Source organism: Pyrus communis, chromosome 1 (genome assembly GCF_963583255.1).
Source record: "Pyrus communis chromosome 1, drPyrComm1.1, whole genome shotgun sequence".
In the NCBI taxonomy this organism is placed as follows: Eukaryota; Viridiplantae; Streptophyta; class Magnoliopsida; order Rosales; family Rosaceae; genus Pyrus; species Pyrus communis.
In genome coordinates, this window is record NC_084803.1 from 41,370,292 (window position 1) to 41,381,543 (window position 11,252).

General features: G+C 36.6%; 2 protein-coding genes across 2 annotated transcripts; one reads left to right on the forward strand and one right to left on the reverse strand.

Moving 5' to 3' along the window:
• The first annotated feature begins 1,112 nt into the window (after positions 1-1,112).
• Positions 1,113-2,346, forward strand: LOC137728052 (basic blue protein-like). Its single transcript, XM_068466935.1, has 2 exons — positions 1,113-1,293; positions 2,153-2,346. The coding sequence occupies exons 1-2, from the start codon at positions 1,113-1,115 to the stop codon at positions 2,344-2,346; spliced, it is 375 nt and encodes a 124-aa protein (XP_068323036.1).
• Positions 2,347-5,215: 2,869 nt separating this feature from the next.
• Positions 5,216-7,220, reverse strand: LOC137711411 (basic blue protein-like). The gene is made up of 2 exons (XM_068450653.1): positions 6,935-7,220; positions 5,216-5,777 (listed from the first exon to the last, which is right to left on the reverse strand). Exons 1-2 carry the CDS (start codon positions 7,107-7,109, stop codon positions 5,578-5,580), a joined length of 375 nt encoding a protein of 124 aa, XP_068306754.1. The 5' UTR covers positions 7,110-7,220; the 3' UTR covers positions 5,216-5,577.
• Between the last annotated feature and the right edge of the window lie 4,032 nt (positions 7,221-11,252).

Genomic DNA, 11,252 nt, shown 5'->3' on the forward strand with positions numbered 1-11,252 from the left:
TTTCCCGGCCACGACAAGAGCCCCACAAGTGCATATATTGTGGTGTTCCTGTCTTTGCTAGTTTGCATGGCTCTTCGGCAGCAAAGTATCTGATTTAGATTCGAGGCGTATGATCCCAACGTCAAGGCACTTCCGTATCGGCATCTTCGAGTCCTCTCGGTGTAGGACCCAATCTTTTATTTATTCAATTTTATATTATTTCTTTTTAGTATTCTAATTAGTTGTATGCTCTGAACACGTTCCCCTTTCGTATATTAATTACATTTAAATGTTTAAGTCATATTTATTCTTGTTCCCATGCGTTCTAAATGGCTTGCATCACCTTCGGGTGTCGGCCATCACGTACCTATCCTAGTGTTCGGGGAATATCAGGATCAGGACGTGTCAATTCTTCTCCACAAGGAGGTATTTATAAGATAACAAAGGAGCAATACTAGAAAATAAACCAAAACAATCATAGACTAAATCAAATCATATAAAACATTTATTAAATCACATAAAATCACTAATTAAATCAAACCTGAAAATACTTTCCCTTTTATATTCCAACATCTCTACCTTCTCATGTTTTGTCATAATGTTTTATAATGTTGGCACGAAAATTGACGTTAAATTGTGAGGTTGCAGAGAGCCTACAAAAATCCTACTTTAAAGAGTCCCGTTAGGATTTCTCATAAACTAATTATGCATTACGATCATAATGCATTTCTCATTATTTACTTTCCTTCTTTTTTTTTTTGGGGAAAAAAGAAGAAGTAAATAATGGGAAATGAAATGCATTATGATCGTAATCTAAATTAACCATCTTTAAGTGGCTGGTCTAGATCCAGTGTCACCTTTTGATTTTCTTAGTCAAAATGTATTTAAAGTTTTACCATTTTTATGAAAATGCATATCTTTATTATTTATTAAAAATAAGTCTATTTCTATCTCTCTTAGGAAATAAAAAAACTATATTCTAAATACAAAATTGAATAAAAGAAAAACATATCTTTATAAAAATGGTAAAACATTAAAAACCCCAGATTGAGTTCCTATAAAACGTGAACAACCACCACATAGGTTCCATATAGTTTTACTCTCGCCCTTGTTCGACCAGGAAAAACCAGAAAATGGCCACCCAGGTTAGAGGCAGTGCAATTGTTACCGCAGTGATAGCGATAGGGTTGTGCATGGTGCTTCACGGTGAGACTGCTCATGCCGAAACCTTCACCGTTGGAGAGGGTGATGGCTGGAACTTAAAGGTTCATGACTGGCCTAATGGCAAGAACTTTACTGCCAATGATACGTTGGGTAAGTTTTATGATTTAAGTTGCAGCCAATTTATAAATCATGTGTATGTGTTCGTTTGATGACCATTTTAGTTTTGAGTTTTAGTTTTTTACTTTTGGGTTAACATACGAGAAATGTATATTAAAAAAATAGGACATTAAAAAGAGCGATGGAGATATGCAAAAAACGTACAAATGGAAACAAAGTTTTGAAAGTGAAACCAACTGAAAATGATTTTTTGTTTCATTTTATGTGTTTTTTCTTATATATTTCTTCTACATCTCTCTTATTCTTGATCCGTTCTCTCATTTCCTGTCATGTATATATTTCCATGTCAAAATAAATATTTGAAACAAAAAATGAAATAAGTTATCAAATGAGCCCTAAATTTTTTTTACTTGTTGAAAATTCGGTACTTTGGATAAAAAGTATTGAGATATATTGATCAAGAATCACGACGAACAAAAGATTGTTGATGAAAAAAAATGAGGCTACATCATTGATTTTAATAGAAGTTAACAAATGTTTTCCAAAGAAACATTTTAGTGAAAAAATAAAATTTGAAGGATCAAGGCTAAGTGGATTCTCTCAAAAATACGATTCTTCATAGATTTTTTGTCACTCCACAGTTTAACGTCAATTCTCGTGCCAACAATACAAAATATTGTGCAAAAAAAAATGAGGTGACAGAAAGTCTATATAAAATCTCATTTTTTAAAGAGTCTATCGAGAGCCGAAGAAAAACTTGTGGAGGTATATATGGCATGTTAGTGCCCAAAATATAAAAATCTCGTATTCCTAACATTACTCTTTTTGTTAGTTCATACATTAATTTAATTAATTGGTATCTAATTTGATTGCAATGAAATCTTATTTGCAGTGTTCAAATACAACAATGCATTCCACAATGTGGCAGTCGTAGATGAAATTGGTTTCAGGACATGCACAGTCGGCGACAAACTCTTCTCGTCGGGAAACGATGAAATCAAAATTCAGCAAGGACAAAACTACTTCATCTGCGGTTTTCCTGGCCACTGTGCTGCTGGGATGAAGATAGCAGTCACTGCTAAATAATAATATAATTCCTCACATTATTAAGATTTTTTATGAGGCAAAAGCCTTGACTGAATGTCTTAAGTTTAAATAAAATCAGTGAACTATGTTTGTTCTTTGAATCATATGCATTGTTGGTTTGAATAATTAATTGACGAGGGTGTGTTTTTTCTCTTGAGACGAGGGTGTCTATTCGGTATGTACCATTGAGTAGTCCGAAAAATTAACGATTAGGTCTTGCATGCAGAGAATCTAATGGACATGTACAAAGGTTAAATCTTGTATAAGAACCCATATAACTGAGTGGTATGTAGCATTGGTGTAAAAATGTGCCACTAAAACTTAGGAGCATTGTAGTGGAAACTCGCTAGTTATAAGCAAATCCAACCCCACCACGTATTCGAGTTAATTAATTTTTAATAACAATTGTGGAATTACTACCTTAATTTACACTGAAAAAAATACTTATACTTGATACTCACTTTGGAGAAGGAAAAATCTTATCTATACGGACACTTTGTTTGGTCTACAAATTTAATTTTTCTAGCATTACTCAATTAATGATGAAGGCATGGCAATCCTAATCATTTTATTTTGTGCTTCTTTTTCTTTTCCTTTTCTTCCTCTTAAAAAAAAAAAAAAAGGTCAAATCCCCATAACAATTCAATAAAGAAGGCATGTCAATTTCTTCTCCCATTTTTATTTTATTTTATTTTCTTTTTTCTTTAATTATGACACTTTATGAACTGAGTATGAAGAGTCTTTTTTTTTGTCAAACAAAGTGAAATTCATTAGATAAAAGGTAATACAAGGCTAGAAAAGTCCACCAAACAAAAACAACCAAGCAAGCAAGAATACAACCAAATAAAATACAAGGGGAAAAGCCCAACAGTAAAACCCATAACACCCTAAAACATAAAACCCTCGATCTGAAAAGAGGGACCAGCTACCACCACCCAAGTAGCCACACCACCATCGTGAAGCCGCCGCCATCTAGAAGAAGACCCAACAAACCAACTGGATGAAATGGAGAATAGGGGTGGAAAACCACCCGCGCTATGAGTGCTCCCATAATCTTACCAAGTAATGCTAAATACACTTTGAGAGCCACCCAAACCCAAAGCATGTCTCCAAATGAGATCCACGGAGGAAACACAAGATGAGTCGAGTGGCCAAGGCTGGTGGACAATTTGCGGCTAGGAACAACTATTGGAGTGGAAGAAAGCATGAATTTCGGATTTGAGATGAGAATTGCCATAAAGTGAGACAAAGCCAAAGGAAATTGAGACAAAGCCCACTGAAATTGAGACAGCTCAAAGCAAAGTGAAGCTGCGCTCAAATACAAAATGACCAGATACAGCCCTGGTTTGGCATTGAGATGATTTAAAAAAAAAAAAAAAAAAAAAAAGTGGGTATGAAAAAAAGTTGGGAGGGTTTTTGCTATTTGGTAAACTCTCAAAATCAGCTTTATTTCAAAGTTTTGGATGAAAATAAGCCCAAAACCTGAAGATGCAAATAGCAGTTTCCAAAAACCAGCTTATTTTCAAAAACATGGTTGAACAATAATCTTTAATGAATTTTTCAATAACCCAAAATTTCCCTCATTTCCTCGCATTCACGCTCTTGCAAAACTCGAACCAGAAAACTTCAATCCCAGATCTCTCTCGTTCTCCTAGCGATCTCTCTCGTTCTCCAGATTTCTCCAGCTTGGTATAGATTTAGAGTTACCCAAAGTTGAGATTAGGCGATTGGTGTAGATTCAGTCTCAAGTTCGCCGGAAAAATGACCAAGAAGGTCACCGTATTTCTAGGCATGAACACATAAAGGGCATTTGGGTTAAATCCCAAGAATTGCATGCCAAAATTCGATATGCAGGATACATAAGTTGTACCTGAGATTAAATGAAGGTTGAATTGAGTTTGAAGCACCCCAATTTCGTCGAGCCTCAGGTCAACTTGTCGAAGAGTTTTTCACCGAGAGGGAAGGGTTGGCTTTCTTCATTTTTGAGTACTTGAACTTCACATGCAACGCCACCATTCGAATCCATAGGTCAAACTACACATAAAACACGGAATATTGGTATGAATTTCACTCGAAAAATGCTGTTGGTGTGGGTGATTCTCTATGTAATTAGATAGAGTGAGAGTATCATAAAGAGAGAGTTAAAGAGAAAGGAGTCTCACGGGAAAAAAAGGGAAGAAAGAAAGAAGAAGAGAGAGACCAAATAAAAGGAGTGGGCCCCTTAAGGCACACTAAATAAACCAAATCCTTTTTGGTCATTTCACACAGTCACATCTGTTTTACATAAAAGTTTATCAAACACTATAATACTGCTTTTTTTTCCAAAATCACTTTTAAAAAAAAGTTTACCAAACACTCTGCTGTTTTATTTCACAGCTGTTTATTTTCATAGCACAGTAGAAGTAATTTTTTTTCAAAGCACAATAATACCAAACCAGCCCATAAGGATCAAAAGCAAAGCAAGAAAAATAAGGAAAGAAGAGAGCCACATGAAAAGTAAATTTAAGGCTTGCCACCGACCCAATCAAGGAAAGGGGCCGATGGCTGGGAACCAGAGTTTGCGAGTAAAGGTCTTGGCGGGGGAGAGGAGGGATAGAGCAGAGAGAGAGGCCACCTTATCGTGGCTTACACAAAGTGATCTTTCCCAATGGCGACCATTGAATGGTCCAATGTGGCCCTAAAGCTAGCACCAAGACTCTCAAACTATTATTTCTTCACCCACAAAGTAGTAGTGAAAAAGTTACAAACAGCGTATCCAACAACATATATTTTGCTAGCATATATAGTGCTCTCATAGTGGATCATGAGGGTTATGAAAAGTAGTTTGCTCGCTCGACCAAAAAAGAAAGAATAAATATAGAGGAGGTAATATGGATAGTGTTCCACATTTAGTATAGATCGTACATAAACAGTAATTGGAGTTGGCACTCCTCATAAACACATGATTTGGACCAACTCGATAAGTTATTACGTGCGCTTCCAGGGCTAGGGAGAAGGCCCTTTTTTATTTACTTGCGGCATAGGCATGGCGGGATAGGGCTTTGCTTTAGAAAATGACTTCATACACAATTTTTTTTTATTTTAGCTATTAAATAAGTAAACACAAAAGACAGACAAGATTAAATAAGAGTGTCCATAAAAAGAGGTGTGATATGTAGATATATATAAGCAAGTCAACCTCTAGTTAGGCAGACGTTATTATTAGGAACGTAGGAAGGTAGGAACACTGCACTAGGCAGCAGTAATGGCAATTTTCATTGCAGATTGGCAGTGACCGGGGAAATTGCAGATGAAGAAGTTCTGTCCTTTAGCAAGTCTGATCTGGTCTCTTCCAGTTTGATAGACCTTTGCACCTCTTGGAGTGCTGCATGTCTGGTACCCGGCCTTGTTCACAGCCACCACGTTGTGCGCAGCTGCCCCGTAGTTGAAAACTATATATACATACTTGTTAATTAATCATATGTTAATCCATGCAACACAATATTAGTTAACTTTTCTTATCAGCATATATATATATATATATATATATATATATCACTAACTATTATTATTGAAGAATGCAAGCTCCTTTGAAAATGCTTTCAAAATGACTAAAAATGCTTTTAGTGAAAATATTTTTGGTTTCAAGAGTAGTTTGCAAGAACTGACGTGCTTTTTGCAGAAAGCACTTCAAGTGTTTTTTCAAGATTCATTTACATTTTTATTAAGAGTAAACTGCCGATTTGCCCCCTGAACTATCACCCAACTTTCGATTTCTTCGCTGAACTTTTTAATTGGAAAATTAAGGACTTAAACCTTTTTTTTTTGTCGATTTCCCCCCTACCATTAGTTTTTCATAGATTTCATCCAAATTAACGTTAACTTTTATCATGTGCAAACTACGTAACTCTCATTTGTGTACAAAAACGTCACTTCACTAGACCTTCAGACACAAAAGCTATAGAATCACACATATTTGCATAAGTTTATATTTTATAAATCTAAAGTTTTCAATTATTTTAAAGAATGAAGCGACCGAACTACCCACACATGTTGTGCACATGCTTCCATTTAACAGAAATTTGGATGGAATGAATGAAAAATTAACAATAGGGGCAAATCGGTAAAAAAAATTAGTTTAAGTCCTTAATTTTTCAATTAAAAATTTCAGGAGGAAATTCAAAAGTTAGGTGAGAGTTCAGTTGGCAAATCGGCAGTTTACTCTTTTCATTAATGATTAGTTTTTAAAACTTTTTCATTATACTGCTTTCAACCATTTTAAAAACATTTCAATTGAGCCTGCAAATTACAACAAGATGTCTATTCTTCTCCCATACAAGCACAACCAAATCCAGTCAAACTCATCATGCATGTTTTTTCAAGATCTACTATCTATATCTTCCTAGTACGTAGTACGTACGAACCAATTTGAAAATGATACATTTTAAGACTCCAAAAATTACAAATTCTTCATGATTTCATATCGAAGTCGAATATGTAATGACATTTTAGAATACTGATGACAGCTTACATCGTAGTAAAATGATAAAGAAATGATCATCGCATGCATGCTCTGAGCTAGGCCAAGGATATATCAAAATTTACTAACCGAGTATGTCACCGGCTCTAAAAGTCTTTCCACTAGGCCACCCAGCAACATTAAAGGTCCAACCACCTCCATCCCCAACGGTGTAGGTTTTTGCATCCGCCCACTCACAGTGGAGCAGCAAAGCGAGGAGGAGCACCGCCGTAGCAACCACTGCACTGCCTCTTCCCTTAGCCATGATTTCTCTTCTCTCCCAACAACACACGGACACAGTAGAGAGAAAGACAGACAAAGGTCTAACTAGACAGAGATGGGTGATGGGTGATGGGTGATGGGTGATGGGTGAGGAGTTGGGTCTCATCTCCTCCCATTTAATGAAGTGGTAGTGGAGAAGTAGGACCCCTTTTGGTAGTGGAGACGTAGGACCCCTTTTTTGTCCCAACACAACAACCGAAAGAGGTAGATTGTCTGCCCTCTTATTTGGATGTCATTTTCATTTCTTTCTATTTTATACAATCATGGTTAAATTATGTCAACATTTTATATTGATTTTTTTGTATAGAGATAATAAGATAAAAAACAACAAAAATATAAAATGTTAACTTAACTTAATCGTAATCGCACAAATAAAAGAAAATAAGAAAGACATTCAAACAGGAGGCAGACAATCTTCCTCCACAACGAAAGGGATGGAGTTGATGGGTGTCAGGGAGTGGGTACAAAAGCCATGATATGCGCATGAAAATTTGTGGATGCAGCCAAGCTATTCCCCTTGACTCCCAACACTTTTCCTGACTATTGAGCGAGGCATTGAAGTCATCCAAAATTAATAAGGGTTTTTTTATGTATATAAATCCTTGAAATTCTTATTTTTCAAATAAAAATTTAAAGAGTTTTAACGAAAAGTTTACGGTTCTGTTCATTTAAATAAAAAATTATATTTTTATACTAAAAGGTAAAACATGTTACTATTCATTTTATCCTTTATTTTGTCATTATCGTTAGAACTCAAAGTTTTCAAGTCCTTTTAATTAGTTTTTCTAAAAATCTATCTAGTTTTAAACATTCAAATAAAACTTAAATTTCAAATAGACTGTATATAACTAACTATTACAACACACTTACAACTTATGCCACAAAATTCTAATTTGTTTAATAAAAAATGTTATTACTCATCCTAATTATGATGAGCAATTAAATCCATATGAATATTTTACCTTTCTTGTATCATAAATATTAGTAACATATATAAATTAATTTACTATATTAAAAAAATAGACATATCTCGTACAAAAAAAATTGTTTGAATCATGTATTTACCTACATATAAATTAATTTACCTACTTATAAAATATTTATACTAATTTACCTACATATAAATTAATTTAACTACTTATAAAATATTTATACTAATTTACCTGCATTTAAATTAATTTACCTATTCCAATAAAAATTAGTGATATTAGATAATGTTTGAATGTTGTGGGTTTGTTGTAGGCAATTAAATAAACTTGTAATCTAATGCCCATAAATCATGCAGGTAATGACACACCCCGACCGAGATCAGGGCGTGCTGGCCGTCACGCGGAGGTGACGTAACCATGTACACAGTGCGGAAGCTAATAAAATAGTAATATAAATAGTACGAATAAATAAGAACTAGCAACATAAAGTAATAAAACAAGTGCTAGCGTAAGTGAGACACAAGTTCAGAGCATAAGCCTACAGCAGTCCAAAAGAAAATGATACGACAACAGTACACCCGAAGGTGACCCTACTCTGGTGATCGTCTGTCAGAAATGCCGGGGAAGCCCTCTGGGAAACCACCGAACCTGCTAGACAACTAGAACATGGAGGGGCGCAAAACAAAAGCGTGAGTGGGCAAAAACAAAGTTTTTCGAAAACCATTTAGTAAAATACATTCTAACCCCTCGCCGTAAAACCTGTATAATAGTACGAATAAATAAGAACTAGCAACATAAAGTAATAAAACAAGTGCTAGCGTAAGTGAGACACAAGTTCAGAGCATAAGCCTACAGCAGTCCAAAAGAAAATGATACGACAACAGTACACCCGAAGGTGACCCTACTCTGGTGATCGTCTGTCAGAAATGCCGGGGAAGCCCTCTGGGAAACCACCGAACCTGCTAGACAACTAGAACATGGAGGGGCGCAAAACAAAAGCGTGAGTGGGCAAAAACAAAGTTTTTCGAAAACCATTTAGTAAAATACATTCTAACCCCTCGCCGTAAAACCTGTATACTTCCCAGAAAATAACATATGTACGTATGTATATAGATATGTCAATCATGCTCAAGAATATGCCATGTCGAAACCTCATAATGAAATGCAAGTGCTCAGGTATAAATCATATCAATAACAAATAATCTGGCAGTCGGAGTCACCTAACATGACCTGTACGGCTGAATCTAGAGCTCAAATCTCAATCTCAATAACTAAACCTGCCCACGAGTCGGAACCACCTAAAGTGGTCTGTACGACAGGCCTGGGTGTAAAACATATAAACGCTCTAGTGCTACGATCACGTGAAGGCTGTGCAAATAATCGCGGGTCACCTATGAGTCGGAACCACCTAATGTGGTCTGTACGACAGGACTGTGCACCTAACTTGGATCCAAGCTGAGCGTGTGGTGCGGGATGTGAACATCACGTGAAGGACTGTGCCCTACTCTGGGCGGGAGCACTAACACCGGGGGTGCAGGTTATGAGCTCTCTAAGCATCTCGAATCGCTACTGAATGTAAACATGAATAACACTTACCTGGCACTTACCTGTGCGTCCACAGCACCCAATATGCATATGTATATATAACCATTTGATAAAGCAACTAACGATGCATAACCAATGATAATGTAATGCATGGCATATAACTAATAAACATTTAAATCAATTTCTGGGAAAAATATAGTATATAGGTATATACGGAAAACCGAAAGCTCACTCACTGGTATGTGGAAGGGTCGTAGCCCCCCTGCCTCGAGTGACCACGCTCGTCCTCAGGATACGTATCACCTATATGCGAAACAACTACAAAAACGTTAATTTTAAAGCACATAACCTACCTTTCGTAATAACTTCTCATACATTGCTCAAATTGGACAAATGAATATACCAACGTGCTCTACACAACCTCAGGAACACACCCAAATTTTTAGATAAATTTTCCACCGCCGCACGCGCCCCCACGCGCCGGCCACGCGTAGGCAAGTGCCTGGCACGCTGACGGCGTCAACTGACGCCGTAGGGAATATTCCGTTAGTTCTAACGGATTCCGTCAACGGCGTCAGGAATATTCCGTCAGATTTGACGGAATATTACGTCTCCTTCTCCGACGAGCCTCCGGCACCGTCGCCGGCGCCGGAAAATCGCGAAAACTTTAAACTTTGATATCTCGTTCGTTTTTCATCCAAATTTCATAATTTTTGCACCAAAATGAAGCCTAGGACTAGGGGAACACAACCATACAACTTTTAAGGGTCAAAAACCATGGAATCTCACCTGCAAAATCGATCCAACTCCGGCCAACTTCGAACCCAACGATCCCGACGTCCAAATCCTTCAAACGAACTACTCCGAGTCTCCTTGGGACCTCACCAAGCTACCTACAAGCTTCATTTTTCCCTAAAACGTGAGAAATCACGTGTGCATGAATAGTACCCAAATCGGACATCGTCGAATCGACGTGAAAACGATGGAGTTCTCACCTGAAAATGGTACGGCTGGACTCCCACGAGCCTTACGAGCTCGAATGTGTACTCAGTTCCTTCGATCTGTGGAGATTTAGTGTGCTTGTGTGTGTCCGTACGTTTTCGAAGAAAAAGGGAAGGAATGGGGCTCGGGACAGTGCAGAGAAACAGGGAGAAAAGGGCTGTGGTGTGTGGGAAGGTGTGAGTGGTTCCAAACATGCCAACACAACACAAAAACCACCAATAAACGTAACGAAAACGAACTAGGGGCAAAGTAGTCTTTTCACACGTACGTTTTTGATATTTTCGGGACGGGCTGTCACAGGTAAATTATACCATTTTGGAAGTAAATTAGACCATTTAAATTTTGGTTTGATGGAATAGGTACATTAGACTATTTTGTAGGTAAAAATTGCGCGGAACATATAGCTTTTATTTTGTGCATTAGGGATTGGAGTATATGTGCAATAGTTGAAGCTGTTTTAGGTTTATTGTTGTGTCGGTAGGTAAATTAACTTGTATATTTAATGCACAAAATCATGAAATTAGTATTATTTATTTTCAATTGGCACCTTATAACAATTTGAAAGTTAATACATCGAATGAATGGCATGAAATATTTTGTAAAATAAATATAATTAATTAAATGGATATAACAAGTACTGATCCAAAAAC

Bases quoted from the DNA above. Each gene is read 5' to 3' on its own strand.
- LOC137728052 (XM_068466935.1), top strand. From the start codon at position 1,113: ATGGCCACCCAGGTTAGAGGCAGTGCAATTGTTACCGCAGTGATAGCG. The intron at 1,294-2,152 runs GTAAGTTTTATG...TCTTATTTGCAG, and splicing joins TACTGCCAATGATACGTTGG to TGTTCAAATACAACAATGCA.
- LOC137711411 (XM_068450653.1), bottom strand. From the start codon at position 7,109: ATGGCTAAGGGAAGAGGCAGTGCAGTGGTTGCTACGGCGGTGCTCCTC. The intron at 5,778-6,934 runs GTTAGTAAATTT...ATGTATATATAG, and splicing joins TAGAGCCGGTGACATACTCG to TTTTCAACTACGGGGCAGCT.